This window comes from Salvelinus alpinus, chromosome 7 (assembly GCF_045679555.1).
Source record: "Salvelinus alpinus chromosome 7, SLU_Salpinus.1, whole genome shotgun sequence".
In the NCBI taxonomy this organism is placed as follows: Eukaryota; Metazoa; Chordata; class Actinopteri; order Salmoniformes; family Salmonidae; genus Salvelinus; species Salvelinus alpinus.
Genome location: NC_092092.1, coordinates 68,320,325 through 68,341,946, shown reverse-complemented (window position 1 = coordinate 68,341,946; position 21,622 = coordinate 68,320,325). Strand labels below are relative to the sequence as shown.

General features: G+C 44.8%; 1 protein-coding gene across 1 annotated transcript; it reads right to left on the bottom strand.

The window, feature by feature from the left end:
- Positions 1–229: 229 nt before the first annotated feature.
- On the bottom strand, positions 230–20,492 carry LOC139581507 (matrix-remodeling-associated protein 5). The gene is made up of 7 exons (XM_071411336.1): positions 20,216–20,492; positions 16,517–16,755; positions 13,568–13,697; positions 12,980–13,370; positions 8,229–12,170; positions 5,200–6,109; positions 230–2,557 (listed from the first exon to the last, which is right to left on the bottom strand). The coding sequence occupies exons 2-7, from the start codon at positions 16,726–16,728 to the stop codon at positions 649–651; spliced, it is 7,494 nt and encodes a 2,497-aa protein (XP_071267437.1). The 5' UTR covers positions 16,729–16,755; positions 20,216–20,492; the 3' UTR covers positions 230–648.
- Between the last annotated feature and the right edge of the window lie 1,130 nt (positions 20,493–21,622).

The following is a 21,622-nucleotide window of genomic DNA, read 5'->3' as shown; positions in this document are numbered from 1 at the left end:
AATTTCCCAAATATGTATTAACAATGTATTAAATAAATTCATAGCTGGTAGAATTAGTTGCTGGGTCTCCATTTTGATTAGCTCTGTAGAACAATTAGAACATTTGTATCACACAAAGCTTCCTTTTACGCCCTCTATGAAAGGCTCATTTGTTCCAAATGGTTTGCATAAAATCTGAAAGCATGCCTCAGAATGGGATTCGCACAATCAGAGAGGGCGTACAAACAGATAGATTCCTGTGTAAGTGATACACTTTTATTTTTTCTATTGTCAGAAGTAACACTAGGCACCTGCAAGCTGTATCTTGGTAAAAAAGGCATATAGATAAACCAACAATGTGAGTTCAGTCAACACAGTACACTTAGATATTTACATACAGGAATATTTATAAATTCAAAGAAAAGAGAGCATTCCCTAAGTCACATCTGTCAAGTTTTTATATGCTTATATTTCTGCCAACAATTATAGCAGACCTTTTTCTCCTTTCCTTGTAAGTGATATTAGAGTTCACACTATTTTACCTCTTATAATATGCACATTAATGGTAAGGTTACATAATTACACTGTACATATGGTATTCTAGAGGATTAGGTTTTACATTCAAGTGTAATTGTCAGATTAGATTAGGCACTTCTGTTTGGTTGTGGCTCAGATCACCTGAAGATATGTTGCTTTGAAGTCACTTCCTAGAGCATTTTTTGCATTGCATTTGTAAATCCCTGAGTTCATAAGCACTGGGTCTTGTATGACCAAGCTGCCCTCAACTGTCATGTGAATTCCTCCCTGTGCCGTGAAACGGTTGTTGGGAACAAGTGTGGTTCTTCCAGGTAGAGTCCATGTTATTTCAGGCTTTGGTATGCCTGCAGCGATGCAGCTAAGTGTTACTGATGAACCTCTGTGGACTCTAGTGATGGAAGGGGGTGCGTTTGTGATACTTGGAGGATACACCATAACTGCAACTGGGTATGACAACGCAGATGACCCAAATGTGTTGGTGGCCTTGCAGACGTAGGTTCCCCTGTCAAATGTGGCGACCTCTTTGAGTTGAAGCGTGCCGTTTGATAAAAATGTAATTCTCCCAATAACCTGGGGCTTGTCCAGGACCAGGCCGTTTGGTAGGGTCCATGTGATTGAGGCCTGTGGCCAGCCATCCACAGAGCACGGCAGGTTCAGAACTTGGCCAAACGTGATCTTCATGATCCCTGTTGTGCCTCGAATCACAGGCTTTCTTCCTGGTTCTAGAGCGTATCGCTTCTCTGCAGTCCCAGCCACGTTTTTCGCCAGACAACGGTAAACCCCTTTGTCAGCCGTCACTGGCTGGGCGATGCGCAACGTCCCGTTTCCTCTATAGTGAGTGAAGTGTTGATGTCTAGTGCCTGGCATCAGCGCTGTGCCATTTGGCAGGATCCAAACAAACTCTGGGTTTGGCTTACCGCGGGCAGGACACTCCAGAGTGACATCACTTCCATCTTGTTTTATTGGTAAAATCTCAATGTTCGGCATGGCGAAGCTTGGCTTCTCTGCTATGGATGCCACTTCAAGCTCAATTGCCAGGCTTGCTTCTCCCAAGTGATTTTTGGCCAAACACACATACTGACCCTCGTCTGTCTTCCTTACTCCACGTAGCTCTAGACTCCCATTCTTGTGGACTTGAAAGCGTCCTCCCAGGTAAGGTGTTGGCAGAGAGAGGCCGTAGGGTGCGGCCCAGGAAACGCGTGGCTCAGGCTTGCCCTCCACTCTGCAGTCGAGCAGTGTTGTCTGATAAGATACTGCCAACACTTTCATACTGCTTCTTCCACCTTGTTCATTGATGTGTGGCTCTCTTGGTTCTACTTGTATCTTAATGTTCTTGATGTCATCCCCAGCAGAACTCCTTGCCACACAAGCATACTTCCCTTGGTCGGCCAAAGTCACCTTCTTTATCACCAAAGTCCCATCATCTAAGATTTGGTATTTGGTTGAAGAGGATGTGATGATGTCATTGCTTGGGGAGAGCCACACAATGGTTGGTGGAGGCTCCCCAGTCGCCTGACACGTCATATAGGCAGACTCTCCTAGTCGGGCCGTGAGCAACAACTGAGCCTTGGATGTGATTCGGGGAAAGTCAGGGCCTACTTTGATGCTCACCTTCATCTCATCCTCCCCCAGTTCATTCTTAGCATGGCATGTATAGTCCCCCTCATCCTTCTTTCCCATCTGCTGCAGCAACAGTGTTCCATTCCCAAAGATGACATAGCGGCGAGAACGGGTGCCGCTGTCGTCCGACTGTAGGGCGTTGTTGATCATGGTTCCATCAGGGAGGCTCCAGGACACCTCTGGGTCAGGGAGGCCTGAGGCAACACAGTCCACCTGGAAGTTCTCCCCGGAGGTCACCCTCTTCTGAGCTGTGGCCAGATGTTCGATCTTAGGTGGCATCATGAGCACCTGCACCTGGAATAGCTCCATGTCCTCACCGTTGGGCCTCTGGAACATACACAGGTAGCTACCTCCGTCTTTTTCAGTCAGCTGCAGGATCCGTAAGGTCCCATTGGAGAACACGGTGACAGGTCTCTCAGGGCTGATTATGAAAGAAATAGACACACAATATTAGTGTTTATAACAAGGGTTGGAACCGGTTCAGAGTACAGAACCGAAAACCAGAAAATAACAATTACTTGAAGAACAGAACCCGAACCGAAAACAAAAGTGATCTATACTGTTCCGGAACATAACTGTTATTTTAGAAGCATGGGAACCAGTTAATAACATTATTTTATGTTACTGGCAATTTTTTCCAGTCCCACAAAAATCACAACAAAGTGCTTCAAGGCAAGCTTCCTCCATCCTCTCTCCTAACCATAAACATTTCTGTTGCATCTCACACCCTACACTGTGACTGGCAGCACAGTGTGTGTTTGTCTTTCATTATGATTAAACCATGCTGTTATGACAAAATGCAATTTGCTCTTAATGACTTCACTATACAGATTAAACCACTTAACCACTACACAGCAAACTCCTCTAATCCTCCCTGATTGGTGTAGTAATTTAAATTTGAGCAAAATCTGTATGTAAAAAAAAATATATATATATATATTTTACATTTAGCTCAACATTAAATTACTTCACCAATCAGGGAGGATAGAGGAGTTTGCTGTGTAGTGGGTAAGTGGTTTAATCTGTATAGTGAAGTCATTAAGAGCAAATTGCATTTTGTCATAACAGCATGGTTTAATCATAATGAAAGACAAACACACACTGTGCTGCCAGTCACAGTGTTGGGTGTGAGATGCAACAGAAATGTTTATGTTTATATATATATATATGTAAGAGGTTTGAAAAGGAACAAAAAGGAATGATATGAACCGGTACTTTTTGGGGGGTTCTAACCGGTTCAGAACTTTATTTTGCTGCTCAGAACAGTGGAACATAACAAAAAAAATTATGGTTCTGTTCAGAACGAAACAATTAGAAAATAATTTTGGTTCCAACCCCTGGTTTTTAATCACAAATATAATATGATTTTAGTGACATTTTAAAATGTATTATGTTGTAAGATACATTCTAATCAAATTATGTGCAATAATTTACACCATTTAGTTACACTGGATTTTCAATTAAAGTGTAATTACATAATGTAACTGCACAGTAGATACTTTGTATTTGTACAATGGTGCTTCTCCCATTTCCTGCTTCTCTTGTCTTACTGAATTCTGTGCCACTAGTGTTCCACTGTTTGGGAACCATGTTGAGCAGGAATTAAATTGGGTGTACTCGACAGACACCCTGCAAATTGACCGTAAGGATATTTTTACACTGAAATAAAGGTTATTTTTTAAAGGTTCTTCCTCAACTCTTAAGGTTCCTTGGAGAACTCTTGCCCGATAAAGAACCTTTGAGTTCAGTGTGGGGTTCTTGAAGTGGCATCTAAAATTCTAAAAGGTTATTTAGATGGAAGCATGTCCATTTAATAGCACACAGCAAATTGGCCAGTGTTAACTAGTGTTGATATTTCAGTGTAACATTTCCAGTATTGATTCAAGAGTTAAATTAACAATCAGTGATGTAAAAGAACCCCCGTGTTGGTGTTAATAACCAGAGTTGAACCAAAACCACGCCTATCATTACCATATTTCCCAGCATGCTCTATAGCAGGTTGATTTTTGGTTTATATCTATGTTTTTGCATGTTTCTTGATTGTATGTTTTTTCATGTACAATATTATGCTACTCAAATATAAATAACATAATTTTTCTAAACTAATCAAATCTGTTACTTGGACTTATTGCACCCGTTATTAAAATGGTTGTTCCAGTTTAGATGTTGGCTATCCCCACTCTGGGTGGCTTCCAATAGGAATTGCACATCACTTTGCAAGCCAGAATAATGTGACTGGTATGCCTGATATGGCCTGTAAACTATGAAAGGCCATTGTATTAGAGTAAAACGGACCTAAAAATTTGGCTTTATGAAATTATTATAATTAGGTATTGTATTGTCTTAAATCATTGAATTTTAATGATAACTCATTCCCTTAGGATCTCACTTGGTGAAGGCCATAGGCCTGAAAATGAATGAATGCAGCAACCATTTCTCTTTCACTATCAAGCACAGTCATGGGTGGTACTGGTAACTAAAATTCACTCTAAAAGCACCCTGGGAAATATGAAAATAATGCTCAACACCTTATTTGCATAAAATAAGGTGCTGAGTGTGTGTAATTCTTCAAAGAACCATCCCATTTAAGGTTCTTCAGAGAACCTAAAATGGTTCCCCTATGGCATTGCTCTGAAGAACCTTGTTTTTAATTTTTAAGAATGTAGTCTCTGACAGTGGGACCCATCAGCGTTTCTGACCCTGAGATCACAGGCAGGTTGACCTTGGTCAGGCTCCAGCAGATAGCTTGTTTTGAATTACACTAATTGTGTTTGAAAAAAATAATTGCATTTGATTAAACCTCCCTGAAATTGAGGGCTGTAATAGAGTTGAGAAGTTCTTTATAAGGTCACTGAAGGGAAAGCGATTAGAATGATAGTACAGAATCTCAACCGATAAAACGAATGGAAATAAGGACTTCTAAAGGTCTTGTGAAATAATTTAGCTTAATGAATAATTATAGCTATTCTTCAGATCTCTGATACCTAATCAATATCAGCACAATGTATTATTTTTATAGGAAAACTCCTATAGAAGGTTTGATTACTAGCATGGTGGAGTTACCTGTAGCGATGTTCCAGCAATGTTTTGGACGGTAGCTGCCACAGAGTGCCACGGGGAGAGCCAGTGGACTCTGGACAGTGCAGGTATACAGTGGAGCCATACATGGCTGTGACTCTGTGCTGTTGGGAGGGGTGGTGTGACAGTCGCAGGCTGGGGACCTCCTGCCTGGTCTTCAGGTACAGAACTCTCCTGGCCGCGCCCACTGCGTTGGTCACAGAGCACTCATACCTCCCAGAGTCTTCCGGAGAGATGTTCTTGATGTACAGCGTCCCATTGGGGAAGACAAACAGTCTCCTGCCGAGGAACTGAGAGGGTTTGACATGTACCCCTGCAGGGAGGGTCCACTTTAGCACGGGCGCAGGCTCTCCCTTGGCAGTGCAGTGGACGTACACACTTCTCCCTTCCTGGATGACGATGCTCTCCGAGGCCTCCTCGTTGATGGTGGGCGGTAGCGCTGCCACGTGGATGTGAAAAGTCACTGTGTCAGCCCCGGCCGCATTGCTAGCGATACACCTATAGTCGCCTTTACTGGAGAAGTTAGCTGATTGGATCCTCAGGGTGCCGTTAGCCAGCAGAGAGGCTGACCTGTCAAAAGCTCCCACATCACGCACAAAGGTCCTGTCTGGAAGAATCCAGGAGATCTGAGCCTGGGGCTTGCCAGAGGCTACACAGTCTAAGCTTATAGCCTTCCCCAAATACACTGGGACCTCTCTGGAGTGGGGACCTATGATTTTGGGAGGCTGGGTCAGCACAGCCAGGGTAATGACCATTCGGTCCGAGCCAAATGTGTTCTGTGCTGTGCAGAGGTACTGGCCTCTGTCCTGTAGCTGAACGTTTTTAATCACAAAGGTGCCGTTCTTTACAACTTCAAATCTCTGTCCGTGTTTTGTGTTGGCTTGGACGGTTGCACCTGTTGTTGAAAGGAGAGAGAAGCTCATCATTGGTACTCTGGATTAGGCTTGCGTCCTAATGTTAATGCAGTGAATTATTTTGGAGTTTTTGTCAAGGGTCTCTCTGTCAAATATTACAGCATGAGTTGAGCACACTTAGGTGGTGCCATTTTGTTAATATATTTTACAAATGTCTTTATTTTATTTTTATTTCACCTTTATTTTACCAGGTAGGCTAGCTGAGAACAAGTTCTCATTTACAACTGCGACCTGGCCAAGATGAAGCAAAGCAGTGCGACACAAACAACAACACAGAGTTACAGATGGAATAAACAAACATACAGTCAATAATACAATAGAAAAAGTCTACATACAGTGTGTGCAAATGAGGTAGGATAAGGGAGGAAAGGCAATAAATAGGTCATAGTGGCGAAATAATTACAATATAGCAATTAAACACTGGAGTGATAGATGTGCAGAAGATGAGTGTGCAAGTAGAGATACTGGGGTGCAAAGGAGCAAAATAAATAAAATAAATAACAGTATGGGGATGGGGTAGTTGGATGGGCTATTTACAGATGGGCTATGTACAGGTGCAGTGATCCTTGAGCTGCTCTGACAGCTGGTGCTTAAAGTTAGTGAGGGAAATTTGAGTCTCCAGCTTCAGTGATTTTTGCAGTTCGTTCCAGTCATTGGCAGCAGAGAACTGGAAGGAAAGGCGGCCAAAGGAGGAATTGGCTTTGGGGGTGACCAGTGAAATATACCTGCTAGAGCGTGCACTACGGGTGGGTGCTGCTATGGTGACCAATGTGCTGAGATAAGGCGGGGCTTTAACTAGCAAAGACTTATAGATGACCTGGAGCCAGTGACTAATATGAAGCGAGGGCCAGCCAACGAAAGCATACAGGTCGCAGTGGTGGGTAGTATATGGGGCTTTGGTGACAAAACGGATGGCACTGTGATAGACTGCATCCAATTTTCTGAGTAGAGTGTTGGAGGCTATTTTGTAAATGACATTGCCGAAGTCAAGGATCGGTAGGATAGTCCGTTTTACGAGGGTATGTTTGGCAGCATGAGTGAAGGATGCTTTGTTGCGAAATAGGAAGCCAATTCTAGATTTAATTTTGGATTGGAGATGCTTAATGTGAGTCTGGAAGGAGAGTTTACAGTCTAACCAGACACCTAGGTATTTGTAGTTGTCCACATATTCTAAGTCAGAACCGTCCAGAGTAGTGATGCTGGACGGGCGGGCAGGTGTGGGTAGCGATCTGTTGAAGAGCATGCATTTAGTTTTTACTTGCATTTAAGAGCAGTTGGAGGCCACGGAACGAGAGTTGTATGGCATTGAAGCTCGTCTGGAGGTTAGTTAACACAGTGTCCAAAGAGGGGCCAGAAGAATACAGAATAGTGTCGTCTGCATAGAGGTGGATCAGAGAATCACCAGCAGCAAGAGCGACATCATTGATGATGAAGAGAGTCGGCCCGAGGATTGAACCCTGTGGCACCCCCATAGAAACTGCCAGAGGTCCGGACAACAGGCCCTCCGATTTGACACACTGAACTCTGTCTGAGAAGTAATTGGTGAACCAGGCGAGGCAGTCATTTGAGAAACCACGGCTGTTGAGTCTGCCGATAAGAATGTGGTGATTGACCGAGTCGAAAGCCTTGGCCAGCTCGATGAATACAGCTGCACAGTATTGTCTCTTATCGATGGCGGTTATGATATCGTTTAGGACCTTGAGCGTGGCTGAGGTGCACCCATGACTAGCTCAGAAACCAGATTGCATAGCGGAGAAGGTACGGTGGGATTCGAAATGGTCGGTGATCTGTTTGTTAACTTGGCTTTGGAAGACCTTAGAAAGGCAGGGTAGGGTAGATATAGGTCTGTAGGTCTGTCTAATCCTTTGCAGCCTTAATTAGCCTATGCATATATTATTTCTGCTACTCCTTGAATGTTAACAAGCTTGTAAAATATAGTATTTCTGTTGGATATTATTCTTTACCATGGTAAGCTCACAAGAGCCTGAAGTCAAAATATTTATGCCATGCATTACAGAGAAACTATACTGTAATTCACTGCAGAGAGGCAATAATTGTTTCTACCCTACAAAGTCTTTCACAATAAAAGTGTTTAAATACCTGTGGAGACTTTAGTCCAGGAGAGCGCTGGCTGTGGGTCTCCTGATGCTTCACAGGGCAGCAGCACATCGCCCTCAGCCAAGGCAGACACACTGACTGTGTTCACAGAGCTGATCCTAGGCTTCACCCCACTACCCATCAGGTTGGGGAATGGCAGGGCCGTGCTCAGCCTCCTCGGGCCCCAGTGGCTGTAGTGCCAGCGGCTGCCGTACAGGACACTGGCTGTGGAGTAGGGCCTGTTGGTGGGCACGGGGAGGGAGGTGGTGGGGGGCACAGGCCAGTAGTTGTATGATGGAGTGGGAGGCTGGTAGTGAGGTCTAGGTTTAGGGTGACTGATCTTGGGCTTAGTTGTCACTCTCTTCCCTAGCTGTAAAATACGGTCCAGCTGAGCCTGTCTGTATCTGTTTCTGAGCTTGGAGAGCATTAAGAGGTCCTGCTGTCGGGTCCTGCTGGCTGGGCCTGGGCCCCTGTGGGGTGGGTGGGAGGTCAGTGAGGCTGCCATGCCACTGCCCGGTGAAGCAGAGATGAACGCTGTGGGCCTGACAGTCTCAGCTGTGATTTCTGGTCGATTGGTGACCCCAACGCCCCGGCCCCCTGGGTGGGGGAAAAGCATGGGCCTCTCCGTAAAGGCAGGATGTGGCCCTGAACCATGACCTGAGGGCCACACTGGGAAGCGGCTATAAGGCCAATAGGGGGTGGGAGCGCGGGGTGGAGGGGTGGTTTGAACTCTCATTTGGACGTTCTGTTGGTAGATCCAGGGGTGGATGGGGAGACTGGGACTGTCAGGTTTCATTTGAGAGTGATCCTCCTCCTTTTTATACGAGTTTCTGTGTGTGTTCCTCAGAATGTCCTCCCGAGCAGCACTGTCTTTTGCAACGGTTCTCAAATGTGTTTGTGTCTTATCTTGTGATTTTTTAGGAGTTGGATTTAGAAAATGTACTTTAGTTAAAGGGGTTTCTGGCTTTGCAGCTCCTTTATCTGAAACGTCAAATTTAGTCAGGACGGGTGTTGCCATAGCAACCGTATCATGTGACAAATTAGGTTTTAAATGAATGTCATAATTAATATGAGTGGGCTTTGTTGTTGTTGTTATCTTTGGGGATGTTTGCCTGTTTTGGGTAGTCTGTCTAATAACATCCTGTTTATTTAAGTTCTCCCATGTCCTCTCCTGTCGAGGCACCTCAGTTGGGGGAGGTAGATTTTCTGCTGAGGTGATTGTCTCTGGTGCAGGCACATGCTCCCTGTTTGATGGGTTAACTAAACTAGGGTCTTTCACCTCTGGTGTTAATGATTTTATGTCAATGCTATCTGATTTGTCTGTAGCAGTGTTGGGCTTAATGATCGGGTCAACAGGCTCATTGTCATCATGTGTTGAAATAGTGGGTATGTGTTCTGTAATATTGTCCTCCATTTTAGAATTGTCGTTTTGCGATGCAGTAGATTCTTGTTTTTCCACTGTTGTTGTGGGTTGAGGGAGTGTCGTCTGTGGTTTGTGTGATGAGGGGAGGGAGGGTTTCTGAGGTCGAACCCGTCTCTGTGGGGGTCTGCCCCGTCTGTAAGGGGGTCTTCGTCTGTTTGTCCAAACAGGATTGTTCTTCTGGTTCACTCTCTCTCTCTCCCTCCCCACATGCTTGTCTTCTAGCTGCATTGGTTGTGTGACGGATTGAGGAGCTTCTGTAACAGACAGGTTTATGACTGAGTCTGAATCTGGGTTTGGACCTCCTCTACCTCTACCACGGTCCACAAGTAATGCTTTCCCTCTTGGGGCCTGTGTCACATGTTTTCTAGGTGGAGGACGTAAAGGTTCAGGTTGCTTTTCGGAAAAGTCCAATTCACCTTCTGTTTCTGTGTGGTGACTTGTTTTAGAATGGCTCTTGGTGGGCTTTTTAGTTGTGGTTGTTCTGGTAGTTGAAGGAGGAGCAGTAGTAGTAGTTGTTGTTGTAGTCGTAGTTGTTGTAGTTTTTCTCGTGGTAGTGGTAGTAGGAGTAGTAGTGGGTTTAGGAGTAGTCGTAGTGGTAGTAGTAGTGGGTTTAGGAGTAGCAGTGGTAGTAGTGGATTTAGGAGTAGTAGCAGTGGTAGTAGTGGGTTTAGGAGTAGTAGTAGTGGTAGTAGTAGTGGGTTTAGGAGTAGTAGTAGTAGTAGTAGTAGTGGGTTTAGGAGTAGTAGTGGTAGTAGTAGAAGTAGTGGGTTTAGGAGTAGTAGTGGTAGTAGTAGAAGTAGTGGGTTTAGGAGTAGTAGTGGTAGTAGTAGTAGTGGGTTTAGGAGTAGTAGTAGTGGTTTTGGCTGTCATTGTCGTTGCTGTTTTTGTTGTTGGTGTAGTTGGTGGTGGTCTTGTAGGCGGTAGTGTCGGAGGTTTAGCGTTAGCTTTGGCTAGGATCTCAGCCCAGCGGTTGGGGTCGAGCTCCTTGACAGACTTATTAGGTTTCCTCTTGTTATCCTTGATCCTCTTCCCTTTCATACCAGGGCGTAAAAACCCTCCAGGGTACCTCTGTTGTCCACCCACCCTCTTAGGAGACTGTGTAGCATGGGGGCCTTTTATCTCCTGGAACCCTGACCCCTCACCTTCATCCTCCTTACTCCCAAACAAAGGTGATTCTCCTCTGGCTGTTTCAACACCAGGTGATTCTTTCTCAAACTCTTCTTTTGCATCCGAGTCTTTCTCCCCTGTGACGACCACGAGATGAGCCAACATGTCTACTCCATAGAGGTTAGCAGCCAAACAGCTGTACTCCCCAGCGTCCTCATGAGTTGTCTTTTTGATCACCAGGGATCCATTTTGATTGACGTAGACCCTCCCCTTCGGTTGCGACGGTTGTAGGATCTGATTTTTAGGGAGGTACCAGCGTGTCTCGCTAGGCTGTGCTGAGTTCACATAGCAGGGGAGTGAGAGGGACTCCCCACTCTCCACTTCCATCTTCTTCCCATTTAGAGTGTTCGGACTGAGCAGGCGTTCTTTCACTGTCAACCTCACAGGCACCATGTCCACATCAGTCTCTGTGCGGACTAGACAGTGATACAGCCCAGAGTCAGACACACTAGCATTTCCAATGACCAGTCTGCCTCCCTCAGACACCAGCCGGAAATTAGATTCTTCCAGGATAGATAGATCTGGGAGCATCCACTCCACAGACTGTGACCCTGAACTGATAACTGTACACCCCAGACTGACCTCAGAGCCCTCCAGCACAGATTGAACTCTCCCAGGGCTTCCTCTCTGTATTAGGGCCCAGGAGGAAGTCACATCCTCCTGCTCTCCCCTACCACTGATGTGCTTGGAGATGAACGTGGTAAAGTCCAGCACCAGTTTTTTCGTGGTGGTTTGCCGTCTGTTCAGCTGCAGGGTGACCCTTGGTTGGAGGAGCCACGTCGGTTCAGCCATTAAGTGTCCTTTGAGATCTGTAAAGTAAGGGGATTCCTCGTTGTGTCCCTGGGAGTACTGAAACGTGACTCTGCTGGTGTTCTCCCTCCTCATTCCCCTCTCCAAGAGGGCAGGGCTCTCGTAGTAGTAGGCCACCAGCCTCCAGAGGTTCTGCAGAGCGTCCCGGTCGATCTCACACTCCAGCAGGCTGACCAGGCTCACGTTGACCGCCACCTCCCCGGACGTCCGCAGGTTCTCCCATGTCATGGAGGAGCTCTCGCTGGGCCGCCGGACATCGCAGGCCACGTGTGCTTTGTTCCCGTGGTTGTCGGTCAGGACAAAGGTGAGGTGGCCCAGGGGACGTTCCAGGTCCCTGGTGTAGGGCAGGTCGGGCTCTGAGTCCGCGTCGTCCCAGCTGGGGCTGTCCCACTGCTTCAGATGGGACACCAGAGAGGGCCGCTCACAGGCCAGCTGGCCAGCAGACAGTCCCAGGACCTGGCTGCCATTTAAGGACTGAGGTGAGGAGCAGACAGCACAGCTCTCACCAGAGGCAGCGTCCCGCTCCTTCTTACACTTAATCACTCCTGACAGAGAGAGACAGAGAGAGAGAGAGAGAGACAGACAGAGAGAGAGAGAGACAGACAGACAGACAGACAGACAGACAGACAGACAGACAGACAGACAGACAGACAGACAGACAGACAGACAGACAGACAGACAGACAGACAGACAGACAGACAGACAGACAGACAGACAGACAGACAGAGACAGACAGACAGAAGGAGAGAAGGAGAGACAGACAGACAGACAGAAAAAGATAGAGCGTGAGAGAGAAAGATAGAGAGAGAGAGACAGACAGACATAGAGAGAGAGAGAGAGAAAGAAAGAAAGAAAGAGAGCAGAATTGTCATTTTTCAGTTTGTTTACCTTAAAGTTGGTTCAGAGAAAGTTACAGATTACTGCACGCTAATTAGAGCATTGCTTAATGATCGAGTCATGCAACTATTTATAAATATTAGCAGTCCAACTGGGTCAGAGGAAACAGCACATAAACACTCACATTGATGTATTATACACATGGGCCCAATCATTGTTGTGAAGTGAATGACAAATATTTAAGTGTTGGAGTGTATGGCAGACACTGGAGAAATATACAGCACAAACAACTAAAGAGAGAGGGAGAGGGAGAGATGGGAGAGAGAGATAGGGCAGAGAGACAGAAAGAGAAAGAGACAGAGACAGGAGAGAGACAGGAGAGACAGAAAGAGAGAGAGGGCAAAGACAGAAAGAGAGAGACAGATAGACGGGAGAGAGAGAGCGAGAGAGGTCAGAGAGACAAAGAGATAGATAGAGACTGGAGAGAGAGAGAAAGAGAGAGAGAGAGAGGCCTCACCCTCATGTTTGTTGTTCCACTCTAGCAGCCACTGGAGATGGCAGTCACAGGTCCAAGGGTTGCCATGCAGGGAGAGCAGCTCCAGCTTGCTGAGGGGCGTCAGGGTCCCAGGCTGGAGGTAGTGCAGCTGGTTGTCCGACAGGTGGAGGTGACGCAGCCCAGAGCTCCAGAAGTTCCCCAGGAGAGAGAGGGTGATGAAGCTGTGTGGGTGGAGGTCCCTCAGCTTGTTGCCCTCTAGCTGTAGGAGTTTTAATGATGTTAGCCCACTGAAGGTGTACGGCTCGATGAAGTCTATGTTGTTGCGGTCCAGGTGGAGTCGCACCAGGCTGACCAAGCCCTCAAACATACCAGGGGTGATGGCCTCCAGCTTGTTGTAGCTCAGCTTCAGAATCTGTCAAGAAAGAGAAATTGGTTAAAAAAATGTAACATTTAAATGTTTTACAATATGATTGCCTGTAGACAAGTGACTGAATATTTAATAGTGAGACACAATCCCCTGACTGTTATGCATCTATGTAGGTTATCTTTCTGGTCTTGAATGAGACGACAGACTCCCCTGGTGCCAGCCTGTCTGTCGGGGAAACTCACCTGCAGAGAGCGCAGGCTGTAAAACGCTCCTGGAGACACGGTCGTGATATCATTCCCATGGAGCATAAGCATCTCCAGCTGGCGGAGTTGTGTGAACTCTGACCCCCCCACTGCCTGGAGGCTGTTATAGCTACACAGAGAGACATAGAGAGGGAGGGACAACATGAGAATGTTGCAGGAGCTGCCTGCCTGTGTGAAATATAAACAAGTAAAGAGCCAATCATCCTGAGAAATCCTCAAAGACATGGAACAGATCAAGCAATCCTTTGGCAGGGAAAGTTGCTTAAAATATGTTACACCAGTGTGAGCCATTCCAACCCCCCACATGTACCGTAGATTGTTGGGTGCAAGTACAGGGCGTTCTTTAAAAACGGTTGAATTCCCATAACCCAGAGCACCACATAGTTTCTTGTAAATAGGCTACCATGTTATACTGGGCTGTCAAATAAAGTGTAACCAGAACATGTTGGCCTATTATATTGGATATTATTAAGATAGAGGACCCAACAGTCTGCTTACACTGAACAAAAATAGAAACACAACATGTAAAGTGTTGGTCCCATCTTTCATGAGCTGAAATAATAGATATTTCTCACAAATTTTGGGCACAAATTTGTTTACATCCCTGTTAGTGAGTATTTCTCCATTGCCAAGATAATCCATCCACCTGACAAGTGTGGCATATCAAGAAGCTGATTGAACAGCATGATCATTAAAAGGGTACCTGCTGTCTCGACCTCTGAATGCTCGGCTATGAAAAGCCACCTGACATTTATTCCTGAGGTACTGACCTGTTTGTTGCACCCTCTACAACCACTGTGATTATTATTTGACACTGCTAGTCATCTACGAATGTTTGAACATCTTGAAGAACAATCTGGCCTTAATGGCCATATACTCTTATAATCCCCACCCGGCACAACCAGAAGAGAACTGGCCACCCTGCAGAGCCTGGTTCATCTCTAGAGTTTTTCCTAGCCACGGTGCTTCTACATATGCATTGCGGTCCACGAAAGTAAGTCCACAAAGTGAACAATTTCTTTATGGAGGTCAATGAGAGAGTTTTGACTTTTGTTAACATATTGTTAATTTGCTACGTGAGGCGTAATTGATAGAATAGAAGTTTCATCATGGTTAGGCTGTTATGTTTTTATTTAAATAGGCAAGTTAGTTAAGAACAAATTCTTATTTACAATGACGGCTTACCCGGGCTAAACCCAGACAATTCTGGGCCAATTGTGCACCACCCTATGTGCCTCCCAATCACAGCCAGATGTGATGGAGCTTGGATTCAAACCAGGTACTGCAGTGACACCTCTTGCACTGAGATGCGGTGTCTTAGACCACTAAACCACTCGGGAACAATGGCTATGAACGTGTTGATATAAGTGGACTCACGTGACATTTCGGCAACTTAAAAAAAATAACTTTATATTGGAGTTGTGCCTGTTGTCAGAGATAGAGGACTCATCATGGATATTATCTGTTTTAGCATGGACACTGCCATTGGGGGCTTCCTCCATTTTAAAGTAGTCACTTGGGTGGGGATTCATCTGAGTTGGGAGCAAACAGCCAATGAAGAAGAAGAAAAATGGACTACATTAACATGGAGATAGACTCAGTAGCGCTGCCCATGCTGTCACAGACACTATAATGTTCACACGCATATCTTCCCTCTTATTGCCTAAAATGGTCCCACCTGATTTTGCTGCCTCCCTCCCGCCTTCCATCTTTCAGTATTACCATTGTTAGAGCGGTCACTTGACTGTCTTGACAATATAATAGACAATCTTTGGGAAGGTATACACTTGTTTCCCTGTGGACCGCTTTGTCCATTAAACATTCTCCATTCAGGCTACAAAGGCGCAGATATCCTCATTAACTCTATTTAATGGCGTGCTCTCTGGACAGACGAGTCAAACGTATAACTTTTGGCCTCAATTAGAAATGTTATGTTTTTTTCGAAAACCAAACACTGCGTTCAAACAGAAGAACCTCATCCCAACCGTCAAGAATGGTGGTGGGAGTGTGATAGTTTGGGGATGCTTTGCTGTCTCAGGACCTGGACCTATCATTGACACAACCATGAATTCTGCATTGTATCAGAAGATTCTAGAGGAGAATGTCAGGCTATCCGTTCTCGTGCTGAAGCTGAACCGAAAGTTAGTCATGCAGCAAGACAATGTTCCTAAACTTACACGCAGATCTACAAAAGAATGGCTGCAGAAGAAGAAATTCCGCATTTCAGAATGGCCTAGACAAAGTCCGTACCTAAACCCCATGGGAATGTTGTGGCAGGACCTGACGCCAGCTGTCCATACAAGGAAACCAGAACATGACATTTTGCAAACACTCCAGAGCATGACATTTTGACATCACATGACTATAGCTCACAACCTTGTCACACTCCAGAACATTACATTTAGACATTGTCACATGACTATAGCTCACAACCTTGTCACACTCCAGAACATTACATTTAGACATTGTCACATGACTATAGCTCACAACCTTGTCACACTCCAGAACATTACATTTAGACATCACATGACTATAGCTCACAACCTTGTCACACTCCAGAACATTACATTTAGACATCACATGACTATAGCTCACAACCTTGTCACACTCCAGAACATTACATTTAGACATCACATGACTATAGCTCACAACCTTGTCACACTCCAGAACATTACATTTAGACATCACATGACTATAGCTCACAACCTCGTCACACTCCAGAACATTACATTTTGACATCACATGACTATAGCTCACAACCTTGTCACACTCCAGAACATTACATTTAGACATCACATGACTATAGCTCACAACCTCGTCACACTCCAGAACATTACATTTTGACATCACATGACTATAGCTCACAACCTCGTCACACTCATTAAATAGAACATTTATACAGTATTTGGAATACAGGAGCAGTCTTACCCCAGGTTAACCCTCTCTGTGTCCTTGGGCAGGTTACGTGGGGCAGAGGTGAGGTGGCGGAAGGTGCAGTGTACCTCCTTGATGCCGGGGCAGCTGCAGCCCCTGGGGCATGGGGCACACAGGGCCAGCGGGGAGAGGAGCAGCACCAGCAACAACAGCACTGCCCTCAGTCTCAGCCAGGGAGCCAGGACAGTGACACCCTCAGCAGCCATGGCAGGTCTCTCACGCCATCATCCGACCTGGGACAACATGAAGACACAGGAGGGAAGTTTAGTGTGCTTCAGCAGTTTCACTTTGTAAAGGGTATAGCTATTGTTATTGTGATTGAACATTTGCAAACTCTAGAATTCCTGTAATAGTGCAAATAAATCAAAATCTTCTTCAGTGGTAGTACAACATGCTAACATTACAAAAGCAGGGCTGGAGATGTATTCAACTGTTGAAAGTAGGCCTAGCTACAGTGTTTGGTTGTATTCATTGCTGCATCTCTTGCTTTCGTAACGTTGTCCTTCACTCTTAGAAAAAAGAGTTCCAAAAGGGTTCTTTGGCTGTCCCCATAGGAGCATCCTTTTTGGTTCCAGCCAGGTAGAATGGAACCCAAAAAGGTTCTACTTGAAACCAAAAGGGTTTTACTTGCAACCAAAAAGGTGTCTTCAAAGGGTTCTCCTATCGAGACATCCGAAGAACCCTTTAACGTTAAGAGTTTAAGAATTATGGGAATGAGTTTTAGAATATTGTTTTAGATGTTTCATATCCAAATGCATAGAGCTGCTGCTGAATTCATAGGGGAAAAAACCCATAAGATTCTTCCTTAGAAAATGCAAAGCATTAAATACTTATTGCATGCCTGTGCTAGCAGGCCTACGCATTCGAGAGCTCAATTACAAAATCCCCCTTCAAAAGGTTGATGACAAGTACAGTACCTCCCAAACTGCAAAATATTCACCTTGAGGGCAAATAAAACAAGCTACAGTTTCTTGTGTTGTTGGTGCATTGCCTTGTGCGGACCTTGGTGGTTAGAGGCTAAGCTGTTTGTCATGCCGTGTGTGCAGAGGGTCTATGAGGGAGCCATGATTTATCATGTCTGTCGTTGGTATGATAATGACCCATGATGAGTGTGCCAATTTTGGACAGTTTCCTCCCTCCCTCCCCTCTTCCTGCCCCACCACCTTTGCTGACTCCAGCTGCATGTTGAAATACCCATCTGAGTGAGAATATAACATACTGACAGCCCAGGCCAGGCCAGGCCAGGCCAGGCCAGCCCAACCCAGCCCAGCCCAGCCTAAAGGGACCCTGTAAGAGAGTGAAAATACACTCTGTCTGAGGATGACAGGAGTTAGTGTACGAGTAATACGACCATAATATAGTCTACAATCTGACTCCATTATCATGTGAATGCTGTTGGTCCATAAGCGTATCCGATGGGTCTAGTCAAGGGAGCTAGCCTTGCATCACCACTCTGAATACTGTACACTGAGTTTACAAAACACCTGCTCTTTGACATAGACAGACCAGACAGACACCTGCTCTATGACATAGACAGACCAGGTGAATCCAGTAGAAAGCTAAGTGGATTCACCCTTATTGATGTCACTTTTTAAATCCACTTCAATTAGTGTAGATGAAGGGAAGGAGACAGGTTAAAGAAGGGTTTTTAAGCCTTGAGACAATTGAGACATGAATTTTGTATGTGTACCATTCAGATGGTGAATTGGCAAGACAAAAGATTTAAGTGCCTTTGAATGGGGTATGGTAGTAGATGCCAGGTGCACTGGTTTTGTGTCAAGAACTGCAACGCTGCTGGGTTATTCATGCTCAACAGTTTTCCGTGTGTATCAAGAATGGTCCACCACCCAAAGGTCATCCAGCCAACTTGACACAACTGTGGGAAGCATTGGAGTCAACATGGGCCAGCATCCCTGTGGAACGCTTTCGACACCTTGTAGAGTCCATGCCTCGACAAATTAAGGCTGTTCTGTGAAGACGGTGAGGTACAACTCAATATTAGGAAGGTATTCCTAATGTTTTATACACTCAGTAAGATACATGTGTCCAAGATAACCGTTATGCAATTATTAAGAAGCTGAGAGACAAAGAGCTAACACTGTATCTAGCGATTAATGTCAGCATTAAATGATTGAGTTAACCTTGGCTCAGTTAAGAGGCCAAGCATATCTGCGATGTGTAGTGTGAATAATGTTTATCATTAGACCATACATAAAATAATAATTCACAGAATAATACTCAGACATATGAGGACTACCTTTCATATTCATTTAAAAGTAATCCGATTTATTACAGTTATGCAATAAGAATACACTTGGTTCCTACCAGAAGTCTTCGATGTCAAAAGATACTAAATATCTAAAACTCTAAACGTATAAAAACCCACTGTAGTGTAATGGAACGCTACACCAGGAGGTTTACAATGACTCCATGAACAAAGTTTCCACCAGTCTTTTGTTCTCTGTGGGAATGTCCGGCGCTGGAGAAAGCCACGGATAAGGTATGTTTGACTCTTGTGATAGATGTCATATGGTCAGCCATCCAGGCATTGCCATAAATCATGATGGAGTCATCACGCTGGGCCTTGGCGCCTGCAAGTCGCTAGACGCATCTTCATCACTGGACTTCATCATCATCTCTCTATTTTTAGACTACAACCCAAAACACATCACACACAAATCACTGATGACAGGAGTGAAAATAGAGAGAGGTTTGTGGTTACAGCAGTCTATGCTACATGTTTGCTAGTTGTAAAAGTTTGTTAGCTGTGCTTTTATATCATTGTCAGTAGGTGATCATGCAGGCTTTGCTGGGTATAAACCGTATTGTGTGAAAATGTACAAATGTATACCACAGTACTGAAAACACCCTCCAATCTTTGGTGCACACCTGATGACATGTCACGTACCACCAAAAGTTCATAACAAGTAACTGCCAGTCAGTTGGTCCTTACATTGATGGGTTTAACACAACCCACAGCTATACACTAGAGAGGAGTTTCTCTCCAGTCATAAATCACCTGGCAGAGCTGAGGCACCACATGCCTGTAATGTATAATATATCTAATTCAGATCAAAATCACATGTGCTGTCTGGGAGTCAAAATAACACATATATGACACCCATATGTTTCCCATATATGACGTAATGTATGTTATGAAGAACCTTCACACTTTTTATTGAGATTTCAAGCAAATTGAAGATGCCATTTTAAATATTCCGTTTTAGGGATATAATAAAATGAATCTCTCGGACTGTAAAATGTTGGACTAAAGCCCCTTTTCCACATGTCTGTCTTTACTCTGAATTGTGATTAAGCGCTTCACTATGAATTGCGGTAATGTATATCCTAACCACAGGTCAATCAGTCCAAAATGACAGGAACCATATAAAAATAACATTAATGTATGTCTTGATTTAAGTGTTGAATTAGTTTCCAACTAGAATTGACTGTTTCTTATAGGTAAATGCTGTGTGTTTAAATAGCCTATATGTTGACAAATCAAAGATTCTTCAGGCAATTGCTCTTTTGATAACGTATGGTAAATTAATTCAATCAGACTTGGCATCAGTTGATTATTCACCTAAGAAAGGAATTTTGTGCATCAGCAATAACTTCTTGCACCAACAACAATGTGATCTTTACTATGTGGCGATATTCTTCAACTCTTGTCAAATACTGTATGTTGCTTACCTGGAAATTCCTCCAAGAAAAAGTTGGTTGACAGCAGTGTTCACAGTAGCCAGGACAATAAGACACCAGTTCGGTAGAGGAGTGAGGTATCCAGTCTGTGTTTAGTCTTGTTGTGACGCTCTGAGGTAAACCAAGCAGCACTAGGTCTGTGTTAGGAGTGATGGAGGAGAGTTGGGTCTGTTTTAGAGAGGTGGGACCCTAGCTGCGCCTGCACTGGTCCACCCAGCCACACACATCTGGATTAGAGCTTAACTCTGACCCACTCCTCTCTTCCTGAGAGCCTGGCTATACAGGGGAGGAATGCTGTGCTCTGGCTCTGCCTTTGCTTCTCTCTCCTCCACCCCCTCTATTCTCTCTCTCTCTCTCCACCCTCCCCTCTCTTATTCTAACACTGTGATTATTTCTATCCTGTTGGCTTGTCTGGTTGGTTTTTACATAGAATATCATGAATGTAAAGATGATACATTTATAGTGTTTTGCATATTTTCAGATTATTTGAACAGGTTGGTATCAGATATATTCAGATGAATACCCCCAAAGATAATCGCATTGAAAGCAATGTTGTCAAATACTTTTGTGAATTTTCCAAATTGTGAGGTTGCAATATACGATATGCAACCCCCCCACCCGAATATACACTCCCCACCCTCCCCACTCCAATATACACCCCCCCACCCATCCATCTCCCCATTGTAAATATGAGTCAGGCAGGTATTATTGTCAGATTGGGCTCTGACATTCCTGTCCCCCTTCTTCCTTTCACCTCCTAAACGTATCTTCTTCCCCATGTCTGTGATGACAGGCTTTGCAGTTTGCACCCATCATCCATCCACAGTACCCCCCCAACCATCCATCCCCAGTCCCTCCCACCATCCGTCCACAGTACCTCCCCCACCATCCATCCACAGTAGCCCCCCACCCCATCATCCATCCATAGTACCCCCCCCTAACAGATTCTGTTCTGTTTTTTTTCTGTATTCTGCTGTTGTTTCATTTTCTGTGTTTGCCCAGCAGTGTCGGGACAGGATGTGTCTGCTCATCATCATGCTGACCATGTCTCTCAGCTGCATCTGGCAAATTAATTTGGCTCTCTCCACCTTTTACTGTTTCTCAGCGATAGTCAGACCTTGGAAAATGTTGTAAAGTGAAGAAATAGCAAAGCAGCCAATCACTCTGAATTTGCTAAATAGATTAGATACACAGGCCAATACCTTGTAGCTACAGTACATGTAGCAGAGGAAATAAGACATCTGAACCATGGAAGCTGGCACAACAGCCTCAATCACTCCTAACCAAAAGAGAGACAGTCAGGGTACGTCCATTTCTAGACTGAACGTTATTTTGGTATTAGTTTATCATTAATTCATCCTCCTTTTCTCTACCAACACAGATAAAGCCATGCCTGCC

Coding starts and splice junctions, on each gene's coding strand:
- LOC139581507 (XM_071411336.1), bottom strand. CDS start 16,728: ATGGCTGCTGAGGGTGTCACTGTCCTGGCTCCCTGGCTGAGACTGAGG. Junction 12,171..12,979: donor GTGGAACAACAAACATGAGG/GTGAGGCCTCTC, acceptor TCTCTCTGTCAG/GAGTGATTAAGTGTAAGAAG. Junction 6,110..8,228: donor CTGGACTAAAGTCTCCACAG/GTATTTAAACAC, acceptor TTTCAACAACAG/GTGCAACCGTCCAAGCCAAC.